This window comes from Triplophysa rosa, linkage group LG21 (assembly GCF_024868665.1).
Source record: "Triplophysa rosa linkage group LG21, Trosa_1v2, whole genome shotgun sequence".
Classification (NCBI taxonomy): domain Eukaryota; kingdom Metazoa; phylum Chordata; class Actinopteri; order Cypriniformes; family Nemacheilidae; genus Triplophysa; species Triplophysa rosa.
Window position 1 is genome coordinate 18,252,785 of NC_079910.1, and position 22,376 is coordinate 18,275,160.

General features: G+C 47.8%; 1 protein-coding gene across 1 annotated transcript; it reads right to left on the bottom strand.

Annotated features, from left to right (window-relative positions):
* Positions 1–919: 919 nt before the first annotated feature.
* On the bottom strand, positions 920–16,861 carry LOC130545416 (cadherin-13-like). Its single transcript, XM_057319881.1, is given in 17 exon segments — positions 920–1,597; positions 1,737–1,811; positions 1,927–1,962; positions 2,348–2,425; positions 3,245–3,319; positions 3,800–3,918; positions 7,480–7,701; positions 7,984–8,208; positions 14,222–14,364; positions 14,460–14,779; positions 14,890–15,072; positions 15,351–15,482; positions 15,622–15,794; positions 15,993–16,176; positions 16,297–16,428; positions 16,531–16,653; positions 16,811–16,861. Coding segments are annotated over 17 exon segments (2,493 nt in total). The 3' UTR covers positions 920–1,375.
* Between the last annotated feature and the right edge of the window lie 5,515 nt (positions 16,862–22,376).

Sequence of the window (22,376 nt, forward strand, 5' to 3'; positions counted from 1 at the left end):
TAAAACACTTTTCAAAAGTGCTTTTTATTCTAATCCTAATTTAATTTTAATTTGTGTTATCTTTATTTCTTTTCTTTCCTACTGTTTTTCTATATTATTAGGCGTGTTTTATGTCGTAGCACATAATGTGTAAATATTCAGAAATTCAGTTCATGCATTTAACCAAAAACCCATTAAAGAGTAAATATTTTGTGATTTTTAACGTCCTACTTTGGTTTACGGAGTGTCCAACAAAAAGTTTACGCACATACACTGTGTAAAACCCTTTCATTTTCTAATAATAGGCAGTTATTAGTTATTGTTACCTTACTACTTGACTGACTCTCAAATTATACATTTGGCGATTCATCGGTCTAATCCCCTCCTTTCTGTCAGCCCAATCTGATCTGATTGGTCAAATGGTCTAGTCTGCTGTGATTGGTCTACTGCGTGCAGTGTCACAAATGGTACGTAGGCGGGCATTACACGCGTGATTTCTCCCCAAACCAGCTACGTGCAAACCCCGCCCCTTGAGGGAAAACCCCACCCCGCATCGGGCTATAGCGCTGATTGGCCGTTTAATTCGCCTTGCATAAACGATATGTGATGAAATAATACCTGGGAGATAACCAGTTCTGTAAAAGTACAAATAAGTCATCCTGCTACTTAATGCTGACAGAAAGTTTGTCCGTGATTTGTCCTTAGTTTGTCAATATTTTAACTGAGATGGTCCAACATTTAAACAAACAACAGTTATTAAAATAAGGTAGTGGTGCGATGCACTATACGCTGATAGTCAGCAAAAGCCAAATTTTTATAATCACAACAAACCCTTACCTACCCCCTAACCTTACCCTACACTTCATAATTAAACACTTGTTAGCAACTTTTCAAATATTTTTATTATTTTATTGACAATAAATGCCTTTATGATCTGATATGTGATGGGAAAAGTGTTTGGCCCAAGCGAGTTTCGAAACCTGGTCTGTAATCTCAAAGCAACCAAAAACGTTACACACTTAACCCTCTGCACCACTGGAGTAGTAAAGTTTACCTCTGTCATTTTCTGTAATGTAATCAGATACCGGTAGACAGCGTTCGTGATTTAGTGTTGTATCCATCAAAAGGCCTTTAGGTTTTTACAAGGGAAAAATGGATGGGACTGAATTCAAACCAATGACCTACAACAGTGCTAACCACTGGGCCATCATACCTGTCTCTCCCCCGGGATTTGTGTTAATATTCTATACCTGTTTAATTTATCCAACACCTCTTTGTATCCCACATCGGTCTCCCACAGGTAAAAAAAAGAAATGTCACAAATGTCTAACAGAAATGTAACAAAAAAATAATAATATACAGTAGAATTCCCAAAGCGTTAAATCAGCATTCATCTTTAAAGTGATGTTTTGTGCGTCATTGACTGTTGACAAATCCCAGCCAGAGTGTTGAATTTTGGCCCAAGGTTCTGCAGGAAGTCCAGGTTATCTCCAATATTGCTTTTAGTGAGCTGACTGAATGCTGATGACTCACAATCACTTTCCTCCCCTTCACATTTATATTGATATGGCAAATATTCTGGACAGTCTCTCCGATCTTCTGGATGCACAGTGTATTTCTAAAGCATAACAATGAAAAGAGAAATATAATAATCCAAATCCTTATCATTTAGCTCTCAATCATTATCCTATTTCAGATACAGTGTAGTGCATGTTGATTTGTTAATATTATTCTTTACATGATGATTGGGGTCTTACCTTGTTAAAATAAAATTGCAGGGTTCTGTTGATTTGGGCCGGACTGTATAAATGAGCGAACTGACTCACTCCACTCTGAAAAACAAGTGCGACAAACAGCTGTAACATGTTGTCCATGTTTGTCCATGTTTAGTCATTGTACTATAATTTCTGTATTTAGCATTTTAGGCTACTAATTTGCAAAACTTACTGTGTTGGTCTGAGCAATTGACCAGCTCCGATATGGCTGTAAATAAAAATACAATTTTAATATAGAAAAAATACATAATATAATAAATAACTATCATCATTAATCATAATACTTTGGGATATTTCTATACTGTATGCTATATAAATGTACATTTAAAGTGCGCAAATGGTGTATGGACACTCAAGCCACTAAACCACTTAACACCTTATTTTATAGTGTCTCTGTTATACATCTAACTTATTTATATTATAGTCATTTATGTATATTACAGCAACCCACCATAACATTATAGTAAGGTGTACACGTTGTTAATGAATATTTAAGTAAATCTACTCCTATTACATGTGTATTTGTGTTTTATAAGGATACCTTAAAATAAGCAAAAATTATACTATTGAAAGTGAAAGACCTAAATTCTTACCCCATATTTTGGCTTTGGAAACATTGGGTCAAAGTAGACTGACTCCTGTCCAACAGCCTGTTGGCACCAGTGATTTGTCTTTTGGAAATGATTTAATTAGAAATATAATTAAAGAAAAGTTTTTGGTAGTTTTACATCACAGCGAGTGAATAAAAAGTGAATATATATGATGTAAGCATAATGGTAAATATTTTTCGTAACATTTATCTGTCACCAGTAGCACAGCATAACTTTTACCCAACAACTTAAAACTTGAGAAATTTTTAAAGGCAGTATTTTTCCACTTTTATAGCAGATCTAGCAGATCACATATTGTCATGTTTGCTCTTGTGTTTAGTATAATAATTGCATTATATAATGTTGCATCTGGTTTTGAATTGTGTGCATTGACTACTGTTAATTTGCTTTCGTCTGTGGTTTTCACAAATCTAAATGCATTTTTGTAAACTGTGACTGAAAAGATTTTCTTTTATGTTGGAATTGGAAAGCTGGCTCTTGTATATGTTCTGCTGGAAGAGGAATTTGCCTTGTGTCCTCTATGCAGAGACTTGTGTCCTCTATGCAGAGACTCAATGAATGGTTTTTTTTATGTGCTTAATGACAGCCCCTTCCCCACAAAGTTTTGATGTTTAATAGTTTTTCATAAAAAAATATGATCAACATTATAAATAGTGCATTAAAAAGCATTATTTTTAGTGTTTGGTGTGTTTATATTTAAGTAGCATCATGCACTCAACTGACATACCGTAAAATCAACCTCACATCATTTTTTATAAGTCGCCTGAATTAACAAAACCTGCCAAAATAATATATACAGACACAGGAAATAAACACTTACAGGGTAAGAGAATAAAATATAATAAATATATTATATTATTAAGTTTTTATGTAACTCACAGTTTGTGATGTGTTGTGCTGATATGAATTTACAGATAAAGAATTCGTTTTTTGGTTGCCCACAATGAAAGATGCCTGCATGAACAGATTACGAGTTAAAAATTATGTGATACCTGCCAAGGTAACGGTAAATGTTGAATAAATATAAATACAGAACCAGTCTACAGCTCGGAAACGCTTGACTGAAATATTTCTAATGATCTTTAAAATAAGGTGCATGCAGTTAATGAAGTAAAAGCAGCAAATAAGAACCCTAAATAGATCCTTCAATACACTTTAAAAAGCTTCCCAGGGTGAGACCATGTCCAATAAAATGCCAAGAGAACGATTTTGCAAATTTTAGTCAAAGGGTGGCAACCTTCAAGATGCTAAAGCTTTTAGCTTAGTCACAACATAATTTCCAGTTGCAATTGTCCTACTCCATAATTTTCAAAAGAGTTATTGTATATAAAAATATTGTATAAGGTGAACAAAGAATGAGAAGTGACTTTTGACTGGTACTGTACAGTACAATACAAAATCCATATAATGCTGAAACTTTTGTGATAAATTTACCGTGCAGTCTGTTCCTGGATTTTCAGTATTGCTTTTCGTCAGACCACCAAAACTCTCATCTATTAGAATCATTTTTGTCTCTGTTTTGCATGACACCAGAAGCACCATCAAGAGCATTGCTGAAATACAAAAGGGAGCATTTCTTTAAACCTTGTTTTTTTCTGTTACTCACTTGACGTTGTGTCCATGATGTGACACTCGAGGTTCGCTTCTGGGAGCCCGTCACCTCTGATCTTTGTAGAAAAGGCCATTTCAATTTAGCGAGTGTAATTTAAATGCAGTCTAGATATCTTTGAATGAGTGGTGCACATTAGCTCCATTTGTATACATTTACATTCATGCATTTGGCAGATGCTTTTATCTAAAGCGAATGACATTGTACGTTAGTTTCTAATTATGTGCAATCCTGGGATTGAACCCATGACCTTGCCGTTGCTAACGCCATGCTCTAACCACTGAGAAATGAACACCCAAGAGCAAATATATCACCTATAGATGATGAGTTGACAGAGGAACGTCATCAGGCCTAATACTCAGTATAATACTCATAGTATGTATTTATTTATTTTCTTAATACTAGCTTGTGCGACTCCACTGAGCAAAGACACCGGCAAGGCACATCACTATATAAAACATACCTTTTCTTTCATTTAATTGTATAGTAACATCATGTGCTTCCAGTTTATTCCTGTACTCCACCGCAGACAATGTTCTCACCCAAGACGCAAGGCACGACGCGCTCACTCTCACGTGCGTCCCATTCACACCTCCCCTTCTACACCCCTGTCTCTCTATATGGGTCTCTGGAACGGCCAGTCAGCTGTGAACAAGACTGACTTCATCCATGCGTTTGCCAGCCAGTCTGACATTCACATTCTAGGTCTTATTGAAACATGGATTCGTCCTGAAGACACACCCGCTGCTCTCTCCACAAACTACTCCTTCTCTCACTCTCCCCGCCAAACTGGAAGAGGAGCAGGAACAGGTTTGCTCATCAACAATAACTGGAAATATTCCACACTATCTTCCCTAGGCAACAACTATTTATTTGAATACCACACTGTTAATATCACTTCTCCCACTCAGCTCAGTGTTGTTGTAGTTTACCGCCCCCAGGTCCTCTTCACAACTTCATTGAAGAGTTAAATGTGGTGTTCTCATCATTCCCAGAGGATGGCGGCCCTCTTGTAATCTTTGGGGACTTCAACATCCACCTGGATCCACTCACCGCCTTGTTCGGCCTCACGTGCCTCGCCACAGCCGGTACTCACAGATCAGGAAACCAGCTTGATCTCATATACACCCGTAACTGTACCACAGATAACATTCAAGTCAAACCTCTTCACATTTCTGACCACTTCTTCATCACTTTCAACATGCTCCTTCCTACATGCACTACACCAACAGCACCACCTGTTTATTTTAGACTGAACCTTCGCTCTCTCTCCACTAGCACCCTCTCTGCTAAAGTGACATCCTCTCTTCCCTCCAACTTTGCTGAAAGGAAATGGCGCAAGACCAAGAATCCTGCTGACCTAAGGGGCTACCAGTCACTACTCTTCTCTTTCTCTGCTAGTGTTATCACAGCTAAACGTCTTTCTATACCACCAAGGTGAGCAATGCACCTAACACTCGGCAGCTTTTCAAGACATTTAACTCTCTTCTTTTCCCCCTCCTCCCCCGCCCACTTCATCTTTGACTGTGGAGGAGTCCTCTGTATTTTTCACTGAGAAAACATCGTCCATCAGCAAACAATTCTCAGCACCTCAGTCCTCGGTACACACTACCCTCACTTCAAACATTGAACTATCCTCTTTCGCCCCACTGACTGACACTGAAGTCACCAGACTTTTCTCCAGCCACCCCACCACCTGTCCCCTTACCCTATCCCCTCCCATCTCCTTCAGGCCACATCCAGCACACTCACACCTGCACTCACACACATCATCAACACCTCCCTGCTCACCAGCACTTTTCCATCCACAATCAAACAGGCCCAGGTCACGGCCCTACTTAAGAAACCCACACTGGACCCCTCTACTACCGACAGTTACAGACCTGTCACTCTCCTCCCATTTATTGCAAAAACACTTGAAAGGGCAGTTTTCAACCAGGTGTCTTCCTACATATCCCAGAATAAGCTACTAGATGACAAGCAGTCTGGCTTCAAAACAAACCACTCCACTGAGACTGCACTGCTATCGGTCAGAGAAGCACTGCGGCTAGCCAAGGCGGAATCTAGATCCTCGGTCCTGATTCTGCTAGACCTTTCTGCAGCGTTTGACACTGTCAATTACCAGATACTGCTAGCAACCCTGTCATCTCTAGGAATCTCAGGCACTCCTCTCCGCTGGTTCAAATCCTATCTCTCCGGCAGATCCTTCAGGGTGTCATGGAGGGGCTCGCTGTCCACTGCTCACCACATAATCACAGGGGTCCCTCAGGGATCGGTGCTTGGACTGCTGCTCTTTTCCATCTACATGACATCCTTGGGACCCATCATATGGGCACACGATTTCTCGTATCACTGTTATGCTGACGACACCCAGATCTACATCTCGTTTTATCCAGACGATACCACTGTAGCAGCTCGCATTACAGCCCGCCTAGAAGACATCTCAGCTTGGATGAAAGAGCATCACCTCCAGCTGAACCCTGCCAAGACAGAACTACTCGTGTTTCCGGCACACACCACGGTGCAACACGATCTCACCATCCAACTTGGCAATACCACAATCACTCCTTCCAAAACAGCCAGGAACCTCAAAGTCATATTTGATGAACAGCTGTCCTTCAATCTTCAATGATCACATTGCAAAGACAACGCGGTCATGCCGATATGCCTTATTCAACATTAGAAAGGTTAGACCCCATCTCACTGAGCATGCGGCACAACTCCTTGTCCAGGCCTTGGTAATCTCAACGTTGGACTACTGCAATGCTCTCCTTGCTGGTCTTCCTGCAAAGGCTATCAAACCACTCCAGCTGGTTCAGAACGCAGCAGCACGCCTCGTCTTCCAACAGCCCAAAAGGGCTCATGTGACACCCCTTTTCATCTCTCTCTACTGGCTACCGGTTGAAGCCCGTATCAGATTCAAGTCACTAATGCTTGCCTACAAGACTCTCAATGGATCACCATATGCACCGGCATACTTTCACACCCGCCTACACTCCTACACCCCATCAAGAAGCCTGCGTTCAGCAAACGAGCTGCGTTTTGTATTGCCTTCTCAAAAGGGCAGTAAATCGCTCATTCTCCTTAACAACTCCTTCCTGGTGGAACATTCTTCCTAACTCGGTCCGGTCAACCACATCTCTCACAACATTCAAAAAACTACTTAAAACCCATCTCTTCTGTGAATACTTGACAGACAAATAAAAAAATAAAAACCACTAACCCTCTCTCTTTCTCTCAACAGGTAGTGGTCTGGCTTTTGTTGAAACTAGTAACTTTGCATTAGCACCTATTTTATTATTACTCCTGTATGAGCAATTTATTATTGCTCCCTGAACACTCTGTAAGTCTCTTTGGACAAAAGCGTCTGCTAAATGACCAAATGTAAATCTAAAATGCAAATCTTATTAGAAAAGCTTCACTATTTAAAAAATTTGTTACAGTACTGAAAAATGAAGCCGAGATAGAAGTGATGTTACTTTTAGTTAGTTGCACTCCGCCGTACCTGTGAGTAACAGAACTGCAAGGATAATAATGCAGATGCCCCCACTGCCCATCCGAATGCTCGACACCATTCTCTCATGACAGCTGGAATCACTAGCGCAGTTGCACACAGTGACTGACAGATTCTGAATGGCAGAAATCCCCTGCTGGTCTGATATTCTCATCTGGAGGAAATGATGACCGGAATGTACGATGCTTTCTTTTACAAGATTCACCATTGTCCCTATAATACAGAGAGAAAACATAAAATAGTCTTTGCTAGTCAAAGGAGCCTGTCTTTTAAAAACAGATCATTTTGGCAGGTAGCATATTATATAGTTATGTTTTAAGTTAATTGCCCTTACGTGAAATCATTAAAAAAGACGTTTGACCGCCACAACCAATCAAAATGCTTGTTTGTAGCTTGTGAATATTATATATAGTCCCTTACCTACTGTACACTACAATATTAAATGCATTAAATCTGTTTTAATCGTTATATTAGTTCATGTAGTCAGTGGATTACCATCAACTGGGTCAATCCTCCATTTCCCCTCAACATCTCCCAATAACTCGTAGTAGAAAGGTGAACTGTATGGAGGAAGGTCCAGATCTACAGCTGAGATGTTGACTGTTGTGGGCTCTTTGTCCAAGCACATATTGACATGGTTCACAGTCAACACTGGCGCATTATCATTCTGATCATGTAGGTAAATAAGCAGAGTGCCTGTGCCGGTCAGTGGTGGTGAACCTGCCATGAAATATACAGTACAAAAAATACATTTGGCCTTCTGTCCACTGAGTCAGTGTTCCTGTCAATGAAAATGCTCTCCAAAGTGGATGAATTTGAAAACACTGCTTTCCCTTTCACTGCTTCACCTTTTGTTCTTCGGAGCCTTCGCTGATGAAGATCAACTCTTGCTACTTAGCAAAATATCTTATTGCCGGTTCTACGACGTGGTGCAGCGACTTCCCCTGGGCGTCTCGGCGGTTTCAGAGGTGTTCGAGCCTACAGACGGTGCCTCACCTTTCTAAAACGCATTCTAAAAGAGCAAATTTCTCCAGCGTGGCATGTCCCGCTGTTCTCGTGGGTGCGGTGTCCTCATCGAGGAAGGGGACAAGCACGATGTCTGTCTCAAGTGTTTGGGGGTCCAACATGCTGAGGCAGCCTTCATGGACTCATCTTGCCCGCATTGCGGGCAGATAGTCATAGAGACTTTGCAGTCATGGGTGGCTGTCTTCTCCCGAGAACCAGACACCACCTCGCAGGCTTCCCGGGCTGTGACGAGGATGGCTAAGGCCATTCCGTCCGCCAAGGCGAGTGGCGAGGGTGACATGGGGGTCTCTGTGAGCATTAATCCGTCAGTCAAGTGCTCGCGGACCGCTCGCACCCCGTCTCGCTCGCCTCACCATTCCCTAGCAGGCGGTACCACACCATCGGCATCCTCCTTCACGTATTCGGACACGATGCGTGATGAAGATGAGATGTCAATCACAGCATCGGAGAGCGAATTGCTGGCATCCGATCCCGACGATTCTTTGCAGCTCACCCCCAAGGGGGGTTGAGCTCAGGAAGAGGCGGATGTCGAGATGTCGGCCATGCTTTCCCGGGCCGCCGTGTGCATTGGGTTAGAGTGTACTCCGGTGCCTCTCCCCCAGCGCTCACTGTTGGATTCATGGTTCTTGGGCTCTGAGTGCGACTCCAAGCCGTGCCCAACCCCGGTTCCGTTCTTCCCGGAAGTGCATGAGGAACTGACGAAGACGTGGAACGCCCCTTTTTCGGCACGTACACGTCAAATCAGTTCCGTCGCTCTCTCTTCCCTCGATGGTGGGGCAGCTAAGGGTTACGTCGACGTGCCCCAGATGGAACGTGCAGTCGCGGTGCAGTCGCCCCATCCTAGATCTGCGTACCCTGAACAGACACCTGCACAAGCTGCCGTTCAGGATGCTCACGCACTGTCAGATGTCAGGATTGGTTCATGGCAATCGACCTAAAGGACGCTTACTGTCATGTCTCGATTCTCCCTCGTCATCGCCTGTTCCTACGGTGCGCTTTTGAGGGTCAGGCATATCAGTACAGAGTCCTTCCCTTCGGTCTGTCTCTGTCTCCACGAGTCTTTACGAAGATCGTGGAAGCCGCCCTCTCTCCCCTCAGGGAGAGGGGTGTGCTGGTACTCAACTATCTCGAAGACTGGCTTATCTTGGCACACTCGCGAGATCTTTTGTGTGCACACAGGGACCTGGTGCTCCGGCACCTAGATCGATTGGGGCAACAGGTCAACCGAGAGAAGAGCAAGCTCTCCCCTGTGCAGAGCATCCACTATCTTGGTATGGAACTCAACTCTGTCACCATGACAGTGCGACTGTCCACAGCACGCGCCCAGTCGGTGTTGAACTGCCTGGATCATTTCAAGCAGTCAGCGGTTCCCCTGAAACTATTTCAGAAGCTCCTGGGACACATGGCATCCTCGGCGGTGGTGATACCCCTCGGGTTGATGCACATGAGACCGCTCCAACACTGGCTTCAGAGTGGAGTTCCCTGGAGAGCGTGGCGGATGGTGATTACGCCTCTCTGCCGACGCACCCTAACCCCTTGGTCTTCCATGACCTTCCTTCGGGCAGGGGTTCCCCTAGAGCAGGTTACGAGGCATGTCGTGGTGACAACGGGCACGCAGTGTCGGGGCTTTGGACGGGCCCCCGCCTGCGCTGGCATATCAATTGCCTAGAGTTGTGGACCGTGCTACTCGCACTGAAGAGGCTGCAACCTCTCGTGCAGGGCAAGCACGTGCTGGTCCGGTCGGACAGCACTACTGCAGTAGCGTATATCAATCGTCAGGGTGGCGTTCGCTCACTGCAGTTAACACGACTCGCCTGACGCCTCCTCCGGTGGAGTCAGCAGGTGACCCGCTCCCTGCTTGCCACGTATATCCCAGGCGACCTGAACCAGACAGCAGATGCGCTCTCTCTTCAGTCGACACCTCGCGGAGAGTGGCGACTCCACCCCCGCGCAGTCCAGCTCATTTGGGTGCAGTTCGGGCAGGCCCAGGTAGACCTGTTCGCCTCCCTCGAAACCACCCATTGCCCGCTTTGGTACTCTCTGACCGAGGGACCCCTCGGCACGGATGCCCTAGCGCACAGCTGGCCGCGGGACAAGCGGAAGTACGCCTTCCCCCCAGTGAGCCTCATTGCACAGACCCTGTGCAAGGTCAGGGAAGAGGAGCAGCAAGTGTTACTCGTTGCGCCACACTGGCCCAACCGGACTTGGTTCTCGGAGCTAATGCTCTTGACGACAGCTCCCCCCTGGTCGATTCCCCTGACGAAGGGCACGTTATGGCATCCCAGGCCAGACCTCTGGAACTTCCATGTCTGGCCTCTGGACGGGACGAGGAGATCCTGAGTGGTCTGCCCCCAGCGGTGGTAGGTACCATTTCTCAGGCAAGGGCACCAGCCACTAGGCGACTGTACGCCTACAAGTGGCGCCTCTTCTCGACCTGGTGTGCTTCTCGAGGAGAAGACCCACGGAGTTGTGCGATCGGGTCCGTGCTGTTTTTCCTACAAGAGAGACTCGAGACTAACCTCTCCCCCTCCACACTGAAAGTGTATGTAGCCGCCATTGCCGCTCATCACAACTCAGTTGCTGGGAAGTCTCTAGGGCAGCTCAACCTGGTCATTAGTTTCCTAAGGGGCGCTAGGAGGCGAAATCCGCCTCGTCCGCGCTCCATACCCTCTTGGGACCTGGATGTAGCCCTGACAGGTCTCACCAGGCCCCCCTTCGAGCCCCTAGGGGATGCCGCTCTTCCTCATCTCACGATGAAGACGGTTCTCTTTATGGCGCTCACCTCCATCAAGAGGGTAGGGGACCTACAGGCATTCTCCGTATCCCCTGACTGCCTAGAGTTCGGACCCAGGGATTCTCACGTTATCCTGAGACCTCAGCCCGGCTACGTGCCCAAGGTTCCCACCGCTCCCTTTCGGGACCAGGTGGTGAACTTACAGGCGCTACCCACTGGGGAGGAAGACCCAACCCCGTCCGTGTTGTGTCCAGGACGCACGCTGCGCCTTTACTTAGACCGCACACAGAGCTTCAGGAGCTCGGATCAGCTCTTTGTCTGTTTCGGAGGTCAGCAGAAGGGGAGAGCTGTCTCCAAGCAGAGGTTGGCCCACTGGATTGTGGATGCTGTCAAGGCAGCCTACCAATCCCTAAATCACCCGTGCCCCCTAGCAGTGAGGGCCCACACAACCCGGGGTGTAGCCTCCTCTTGGGCACTGGCACGCAGCACCTCTCTCACAGACATATGCAGAGCTGCGGGTTGGGCTACACCCAACACCTTCGCGAGGTTCTACAACCTCTGCGTAGAGCCGGTGTCAGCCCGCGTCCTGCATGGCAACATGTAGGACCGGCAACTGGTAGGGTGTACGCCTATATTGGTTCTTTTCCCCCTCTCTCGAGTGGGTCAGTATACCGATCCAGCCTCCCTTCTTTCCCCACTGGGCGAAGAACAGGCACTCCATCCATCACTAAGCAAGCACCTTCTGGGGCGGGCTGGGCAGAGCAGCCCTGCCCCTTAGGCCGGGTATCTCCGGAGTTATTCGCAACATAGCTCTAACCGGACCTAGTGCTACCAGACGTTGCAACCCCCCAGTAGGGCGGTTCCGTCTGATGTATCCTCATGCTGGTTCCCACCTTGGTAACCCATGACTCCCCAGGTGGACCTCCACCTCGCGGTTACTTCTTCAGCCGCACTTTCTTCCCATGAGTTCTCCCCCATCGGTGAGACCATGTTGGTATCTCCACTAGACTCCTCCCTGCGGTAGGAAGTGGTCTCTGTAGCGCATCCTCCACTTGAGGAAGTAGCACTTACCCAGTGGCCTTACGGTTCCGGGTGGCTTCTCGCTGTTAGAGAAACAAGGCCGCCGCCTGTGAGGCCGAAGGCAGGGGCCTTCCCACCTTTCAAGAAAGCTCTGGGACCCCCTACCTACCCACTGGCAGGTTACAATTTCGCGGTAGCGCTCACGGCTGACACGCCCAGGCCAGTCACTGTCGGTTCGTTGAGATTGTGACAGGGCACAGTGTTATGGCGTTTTCCATTGGAACCCCATCTGTCGGTTCGACACAACGTCGAGAGACCGACAGAAAGGGAACGTCTCGGTTACGTTTGTAACCTCGGTTCCCTGATGGAGGGAACGAGACATTGTGTCCTCCTTGCCACAACACGTGCTGTCCTCTGCAGCAGTCGTGAGAGGTCTCAGGCTCCTCAGAACTAAGGTGAATGAATGAAGCATGCCGTCTCCCTTTTATACCTGGATTTCCGGGGCGGAGTCCGGCATGCAAATTTCATTCGCCAATTTTCATTGGCCTTTTCTAAGTAGTCGGAAGCGATTGGTTCTCAGGGACGAACCCCATCTGTCGGTTTGACACAACGTCTCGTTCCCTCCATCAGGGAACCGAGGTTACAAACGTAACCGAGACGTTTAGTGTTGTGTGGACAGTGAAAGTGGAGGATATTCTGCCCAAGCTGTCAAACTGACATAATCATGCATTCACCATTAAAGTAGTTTGGTTTGGTTTAAGTTTGGTTTATTTATATAGCACATTTTAACACTACTTGATGTTGATCAAAGTGCTTTATGTGGCATAAAAACAACAGTTCCAAACATAGTAAATAAAATACAATAAACATTATGATTACTAAAACTATTTATTATGAGTAATAAAATCATGCAGAATAGAATGTCTTCTGAAGCCAAATGAGTTGTTTGTGACAAAAAAATATTTTTATAATAAATTAATATTTTGAGCTTATTTAGCTATTGTTATCCAGTGATCAAATGTCAATATCATCGAACCTCATTGTTTCTTGGATGTTCTGTTCAGTCATGAATCAAAATGTTCACGTAACAGCAGCTGTTCAGACTTAACTTTCCACAAAAATGAAAATCAAGTTATTCTAAACTTGTAGAAAGGTATTTGTTCTGCTAACTGCAAAGATATCTGGAAGAAAGTTTCTAACCAAACTGTTGTGGGGCACAATTGACTACCACAGTAAGAAAAACTACCACTATGGTAGTCAATTTTGGGTTTCACACATTCTAATATAAATAATATAAAATATCTTCTTTTGTGCTCACAGAACAAAGACATTCATACAGGTTAGAAACAACTTCAGGTTGAGTACATGATGACATTTTTAGGAGAACTATGCCTTTATGGTCCCTTTGCGCCACCTGGTGAAGATGTTGCAAATTTCACATGTATAAACGTTTGTCTTTACGGGGGTAAACACAGCAGTAATACAGTAGGCATTCTGGACTATGTTAATGTATTGGAAGACTATTTTGTTGAATTTTGTTTTGTTCCTTCATTATTTAGGTACTTTTAATTTAACACTACATTTCTTCTTCGCATGACGTTGTGATGTATTGGTGATACCCGCTTTATATTATGTTTACATTACAACATCATAAAGCACCTATTATTCAGCCAATGAAGTGTCACTCAGCTCTTAAATGATTGGTTCTGTATCTGCTTGTGATCAAGAATATAAACCATTTTGGCCGTGCACAGGTTCGACATCTATGTATAAAGGATTCTTGAAAGGCCAGCAATATTTTCGTTTTTTACCAAAGCCAACTTTCACATAAATTTAACAAATTTAACATTTTGGTTGCTCCGTACATTTATATCACAATAAACTCATTTAAAAATACATTCCATGACTGCACTTAACATACAAATATCTACAATAATTATTTGTATATCGTACCATCATCCACTGCATACACGATTGCTTTATAGATGCCGTTGATCACAGATGGGGATTCTCTGTCTAGAATTTTGGCTGTGGATATGTTTCCAGTCGTTTCATCAACAGTTATCCAACCAGCATCATCTTCCCCTTTAATATATCTGAGAGAAGGAGAAAGACCTTAATATAATCCTGTAGCTTTTCTATCTTGTAAATTACAGTGCTATTTGCATCATGTAACTTCAGTTTTACTTACCTAAATGTGTTCGCATGAGCTCCATCCAAATCTTTAGCAGCAATGGTTGTTAGATAGGTTCCTACATCTGTGTTTTCCATTACAACAACATCTTTAACAGGGGGTATAAATACTGGAGGGTCATTGACATCTTCAACATTAATTGTCACTGGGATGGACTTGTAAAGTTGTGGATCACTCGTGCCGGGGGTTTCAAAAAATCTGTCGACTTCCCACAAAGCATTCTGTGGACGCTTTTTAATCGTACATGAAAAGTAAGGAGCCTCATTCTGCACGCTGATGGACAGACTTTGGTATGTTTGCTCCTCATAGTCCATTGGCTGGGTGTTTAAATAACAACAAGATCACAAAAAATACATTCTTTACATTTAAAGCGTGAAGTAGATGATTTTAGTCAGGTTTGTTTAATTGGTAAAAACCATCAGCTTACCTTAACAACAGTTAAAATCCCTTCATTTGTAGTTGGGTCTGTTTCTATTTTAAATATATTTTTGGTATCTCCATTGATTATGTATTTAGCTTTCCAGGCTTTTGAACCACGGCTGTCTTTATCTGATACTTGAAGTCTCAAAACTTCAGTCCCAATGTCTCGCTCCTTTACGTTCCCACTGCCCTAAAACAGAAGTTAAATATGACTTTATGATATTAAGGAAAATGACATTCATTATTATATTAAAAAAGATCTTGCAGGGAATTATCAACTGGCGGTCATATTTTGTACCATCTAAAACAGGTCTCTGCTTTCTGAATGTCCAAACTGCCCAATTCAGACAGCAGAAACTGTAACATATCAGTCCTCTTTTATCAAACTGGCCAACAACTTTTTTAGAGCATCCAATAAGTGAAAACATCACAGGCATAAACAATCTCCCATCGACCTGAGAAACTCACTGTTTGGCCGGAGAACTCTGGAAGGTGGTTGTTTTTGTCAGAAATCTTGACTCTCACTGTACTTGTGCTTGAGAGCTTTTTCACTTCTCCGTGGTCCTTTGCTTCAACCAGAATTGTATATTTTTGAGCTTTCTGAAAGATTTGAATTTAGAAGAATTAACATCTGCAGTATCTGAAATTTCAAGTGGTAAAACCATTTCAGGTGGAAACAACCCAGTATGAATAAATGTTTATGAACATTTCTTTCATGAAACACAAATGAAGCTCATACCTCATAATCCAAGCACCCTTTAAAATAAATTGTCCCTGATCCTTCCTTCTGTTGGATATAAAACTCAACATTGTCCGTTTTTGGTGTGACAGACTTGATTGTGAAGGAAAAGGTTCCGTTGAGCGTTTTTGAATCGTCTTTATCAAATGCCAACACAGTGAAAACCTGTTCACCTGCATGAATATGAATAAAATATAAACAATAAGTCACACAAATATTCTGTCATTATTTACTTGTGTTGTTTTCAAACATTATTTACTTTTCACTGGACCACAAAGAATTTAAACACCTTAAACGTGAATTTCATTTCTGGGGTAACGACTTTTCTGTCATTTTAGACATAAAACGTTGTCATGTATAGAAGTAGTTACCTTGGGGATGTGACTCTTCCACAGTGACGTCATAGTTTGATTGCTGAAATATGGGGGGGTTGTCGTTTATGTCCAAAACCTTGATCTCAACCCCTAGCCTTGTGTCCACTGCATTGTTGGATTTATTTATTGCTTCAAAATAGAGCTGTAGTTGGGTCAGACGAAAGATAATATGCAGACCTCGCTTGCCGTGTATTGAAATGAGTGACATTTTTCAGATTTTTAATTGTTATTTTATTATAAAATAACATATTGTACTTTAAGGAGCACATACACTAAGAGCTTTATTTCTGTCTGTTATAGCTTCGTAATCCACTTTTCCGTGTACATAAATTTCACCTGTATCCTTATTAATGATCAGAATATTTTTTGGCTCTCTATCCACACCATCTCCGTAGAGGGCAAAATTGACTAAATATTTCCTGTCAAGTACAATCTGAAACAAATTTCATATAATTTTCATTAAAATTAATGTTTACAAACAAAAAGGAATTAAATTGATGAATATCTCAAGCTGAATGTAGTGACTGTTACTTACCTTTCCGAGTTTATATGGAAACGGTCCAGGATTTTCTTCTTCAATAGCAAACGAATCAATGATCCATGTACGTTTCTGTCTTATTCGCCCTGTATCAGCCCATGTATGCACGGTCCAGGCAAACTGAAATAAAAAAGGTGACCGTAAAACTTAAAGAAGGTTAAAACGAAAAGTATTGCTGACTCATCCAAACCAAAACATCATGTTATTGGGTTAATTTCAAATTTAACATTCACATTCTTGGAAATGTTTGAGGATAAAAATGAGGCATAAACCGCACAAGCCTTTAACTCACCAGCAGAAGAAGAGAAGTGACAGGAAGGGTCCTCATGTTGAATCCTCAAGCAGTCCTGAATGACTGACACCTAGTTCCCTTTCTGTCGGTCTCTTCGACGTTGTGTCGAACCGACAGAATGGGGTTGTCTTGAGAACCTATCATCTTCTGAGTATATCGAAAAGGCCAATGAAAATTGGCGAATGAAATTTGCATGCCGGGCTCCTCCCCGGATGTCCGGGTATAAGAGGGAAGCCGGCGTGCTCATTCATTCACCTTTTGTTCTTCAGAGCCTACGCATCTGATGAGCAGCTTCCAGATCTTCGCTGATCTTCCAGTTCTTCGCTGGTTTTCTGCTGGAATCTACGACGTGGTGCAGCGGACGGTCCCTTCCTGCAGCGACTTTCCCCTGGGCGTCTCGGCAGTTCCAGAAGTGTCTGAGCACTTTTTTTCTAAAAGAGCAAATTTCTCCAGCGTGGCATGTCCCGCTGTTCTCTTGGGTGCGACGCACTCATTGAGGAAGGGGATGGACACGATGTCTGTCTCACGTGTTTGGGTCTCCAGCACGCTGAGGCAGCCTTCGTGGATACATCTTGCCCGCACTGCGGGAAGATGCCTATCCAGACGTTGCGGTCACGGGTGGCTGTATTCTTTATGGGTAAAGCCACCACCTCGTCTGTTACCCGATCCGTGACGGCAGTGACTACGGCCCTGCCGCCCGTTTCAGTTAACACCGGGGGTGATATGGGGATCACCGTGAACGTTAGACCGCCAGCCACAGGCTCACGGACCGTTCACGCCCCGTCACGCTTGTCTGACCATTCCTTAAGAGGCGGTTCTACCCCGTCTTGTTCCTCCGTCACGTACTCGGGAGTGCGTGACGAAGATGAGATGTCGATCGCAGCATCGGAGGGCGACCTCTTGGCATCCGACCCCGACGATTCCTCGGAGCTCCCTCCCCCGGGGGGTCGAGCCCAGGAAGAGGCGGACGTCGAGATGTCAACCATGCTCTTCCGGGCCGCCGCGAGCATTGGGCTGCAGTGCACAGCACCGCCTTTACCCCAGCGCTCGCGGTTGGATACGTGGTACCTGGGGTCTGAGCGCGGCTCCAAGCCGCGCCCAGCGCCGGTCCCGTATTTCCCGGAGGTACATGAGGAGCTGAGTAAGACTTGGAACGCGCCCCTCACGGCTCGTTCCAGTCAGAAAGGCTCAGTCGCCCTTACTTCCCTCGATGGTGGGGCGGCCAGGGGCTATGTCGAGATCCCCCAGGTGGAGCGTGCTGTCGCGGTGCACCTATGCCCGCAGACAGCGGCCACCTGGAGGGCTCGGCCTAGACTCCCATCCAAGGCGTGTAAGTTTTCGGCATCGCTGGTGTCGAAGGCTTACATGGCTGCGGGTCAGGCCGCCTCCTCCCTCCACGCCATGGCCATCCTGCAGGTCCACCAGGCCAAGGCGTTGAAGGAGCTCCACGAGGGCAAGACCGACCCAACGGTTATGCAGGAACTCCGTACCGCCACCGATCTCGCTCTACGGGTGACTAAGGTGACGGCACGGGCCTTGGGTCGGGCGATGTCCACCATGGTGGTCCAAGAGAGGCACCTCTGGCTCAACCTTGCGCAGATGCGGGACGCTGAGAAGGTTCGCTTTCTCGACGCCCCCATCTCGCAGGGAGGGCTGTTTGGTGACACCGTTGAGGATTTCTCTCAGCAGTTCTCAACGGTGAAGAAGCAGACGGAGGCTATCAAGCACATCTTGCCCCGCCGTGACTCGGCCGTCGTCAGGCCTCCGAGATCCCGAGCGGCGTCTGCTTCCCGGCAGCCCCGGACCTCTTCGACTCCGGATCCGGCTCCAGTGCCCCCTTCTCAGGCTGCCTCCCGGAGAAGGACGTCGAAGAGGAAACCGCCTCCCCGTCAGCAGCCGTCGCGGAAGCAGAAGCGGCCCTGACGGAGAGACCCCAGGGAGATTGAGATTACCATCGGGCCCGATTCCAGCCACCACATCGCTGGATCGGATAGGGACGGTTCCTGCCCCGTCCTACCATCAGCTGGTCCCCCCCGGGGGGCCAGCGCCCACTTCCTCACGAAAAGAGTTTCCTCTCTCTCTGGGTTGTCACAGCCGTTCCCACCCTCTGGTCGACGGTGGACGGCAACTCGACGTTGCGTCATGGCGAAGCGCAATGTCGAGTATAAACACTGGCCTTCAGCACTCTCAGACAGACAGTGCGTCGAGCCAGACAATCGCCAGGCAGGAAAAACAGCAGAGCCGATCTCCTCCCCGGGGGTCCTCCCCCGGCAAGGAATCCGTACTGCTAGCCATCGAACCACCCTCCGGGGGGACGATGAAGCAGATCACACCTCTAGTCCCCCTGTCACAGTTCCTGGGTGCCTGGTCTCAGCTTCCCAGACTGTCAGGTTGGCTGAGGAAGACGATCCGTCTCGGCTACGCGATTCAGTTCGCGAAACGTCCGCCCAAGTTCCGGGGCATCCTCTTTACCTCAGTCAGAGGCAGGGATGCCCCCGTGCTTCGGGCGGAGGTCGCCTCCCTTCTGGTGAAGGGAGCGATCGAGCCCGTCCCACTGGCCGAGATGTTCAGCGGGTTCTACAGCCCGTACTTCATTGTCCCCAAGAAAGGCGGGGGGTTGCGCCCTATCTTGGATCTGCGTGTTCTGAACAGGCACCTACACAAGCTGCCTTTCAGGATGGTCACGCAGAAGCGCATCCTGGCGTCGGTCAGGCGTCAGGATTGGTTCATGGCAATCGACCTGAAGGACGCGTACTTTCATGTCTCGATCCTCCCTCGACACCGGCCGTTCCTGCGGTTCGCGTTCGAGGGACAGGCATATCAGTACAGGGTCCTCCCCTTCGGTCTGTCCCTGTCTCCACGTGTCTTTACGAAGGTCGTGGAGGCCGCCCTTCTTCCCCTCAAGGAAGAAGGTGTGCGGATACTCAACTATCTCGACGACTGGCTTGTCTTGGCTCACTCGCGAGATCTGCTGTGTACACACAGGGACCTGGTGCTCCGGCACCTGGATCGGTTGGGGCTACAGGTCAACTGGGAAAAGAGCGAGCTCTCCCCCGCGCAGAGCATCTCCTTTCTCGGTATGGAACTCGACTCTGTCTCCATGACAGCACGACTGACTACAGAGCGTGCCCGGTCAGTGTTACGCTGCCTGAAGGTTTTCAGGCAGCCGGCGGTCTCCCTGAAACATTTTCAGAGGCTCCTGGGGCACATGGCATCCTCGGCGGGGGTGGTCCCCCTCGGGTTGATGCACATGCGACCGCTCCAACACTGGCTACAGAGTCGGGTTCCTTGGAGAGCGTGGCACACCGGCAGCAGGCGTATGGTCATCACGTCCTTCTGTCGGCGCACCCTGACCCCTTGGTCATCGATGGCCTTCCTACGGGGGGGGGTCCCCCTAGGGCAGGTATCAAGGTACGTCGTGGTAACGACGGATGCCTCCCTTCAGGGCTGGGGTGCTGTGTGCAACGGGCACGCAGTAGCGGGGCGGTGGACGGGCCCCCGCCTGCGATGGCACATCAACTGCCTAGAGTTGTGGGCTGTGCTACTTGCGCTGAAGAGGTTCCAACCCTTCGTGCAGGGCAGACACGTGCTGGTCCGGGTGGACAGCACAGCTGCCGTGGCGTATATCAACCACCAGGGTGGTATTCGATCACGGCAGCTAACACGACTCGCCCGACGCCTCCTCCTGTGGAGTCAGCAGGTGATCAGTTCCCTGCGAGCCATACACATCCCGGGTGTCCTGAACCAGACAGCAGACAGGCTCTCTCGTCAGTGGTCACCTCGCGGAGAGTGGCGACTCCACCCTCACGCGGTTCAGCTCATATGGGAGCAGTTCGGTCGGGCGCAGGTGGACCTGTTTGCCTCCCCGGACTCCACCCATTGTCCGCTTTGGTACTCCCTATCCGACGGTCCCCTCGGTACGGATGCCCTTGCGCACAGCTGGCCGCGGGACAAGAGGAAGTACGCCTTCCCCCCAGTGAGCCTCATTGCACAGACCCTGTGCAAGGTCAGGGAAGAGGAGCATCAAGTGCTACTAGTTGCGCCCTATTGGCCCAACCGGACTTGGTTCTCAGAGCTGGTGAGCCTGACAACAACTCCCCCCTGGCCGATTCCCTTGAGGAAGGACCTCCTTTCTCAGGGGAAGGGCACGTTTTGGCATCCCAGGCCAGACCTCTGGAGCCTCCATGTCTGGCCCCTGGACGGGACGAGGAGATCCTGAGCGACCTACCCCCGGCGGTGGTAGAGACCCTCATACAGGCTAGGGCTCCGGCCACTAGGAGACTGTATGCCTTCAAGTGGCGCATCTTCTCGTCTTGGTGCTCTTCTCACGGAGAAGACCCGCAGAGATGCTCGATCAGGTACGTACTGTCCTTTCTCCAGGAGAGACTTGAGAAAAACCTCTCCCCTTCCACACTGAAAGTGTATGTTGCCGCTATAGCCGCACATCACGACCCAGTTGCTGGTAAGTCTCTAGGGCAGCACGACCTGGTCACCAGGTTCCTGAGGGGCGCGAGACGGTTGAATCCGCCTCGCCCGCGCCCCGTACCCTCTTGGGACCTCGAAGTGGTCCTGCAGGGCCTCCAGAGGCCCCCCTTCGAGCCCCTAGGAGAGGCCGATCTTTCTCGCCTGTCGATAAAGACGGCCCTCCTGGTAGCGCTCGCCTCCTTCAAGAGGGTAGGGGACCTACAAGCATTCTCTGTGTCCTCGGGTTGCCTAGAATTCGGGCCTGGAGACTCTCACGTTATCCTGAGACCACGGCCCGGCTACGTGCCCAAGGTTCCCACCACTCCCTTCCGGGACCAGGTGGTGAACTTGCAGGCGCTCCCCACCGGGGAGGAAGACCCAACCCCTTCCGTGTTGTGTCCAGTACGCGCTCTGCGCCTCTACTTGGACCGCACGCAGGGCTTCAGAAGCTCTGAGCAGCTCTTTGTCTGTTTTGGAGGTCAGCAGAAGGGGAGAGCTGTCTCCAAACAGAGACTGGCGCACTGGATCGTGGATGCCATATCCTTGGCATACCGGTCGCAAGATCGCCCCTGCCCCTTAGGAGTTAAGGCACATTCCACTCGGGGTGTCGCCTCCTCGTGGGCACTGGCTCAGGGCGCCTCTCTGGCAGACATCTGCAGAGCTGCGGGTTGGGCTACGCCCAATACCTTCGCGAGGTTCTACAACCTCCGCGTTGAACCGGTGTCAGCCCGCGTCCTGCAGGGCAACAGGTAGGACCGGCAGCCGTTGGGCGTACGCCTGCGGAAGCCCTTCCCCCTTCGGGGGGAGCAGTGGCGATCCAGCCTCACTTCTTTCCCCTCGGGTAAAGAACAGGCATTCCATCCATCACTAAGCACCCTTCCAGGGGACAGGCTGGGCAGAGCAGCCCTGCCCCCTTAGGCCGGGGAACAGTTGAGTTATCTCCCACATAGCTCTAACCGGACCTAGTGCTCCAGACGTGGTAACCCCCCCTCCGTGGGCTGTTCCGTCTGATGTATCCTCATGAATGGTTCCCACCTTGGCAACCCATGACCTCCCCAGGTGGACTCCCACCTTGCGGTTAACTCCT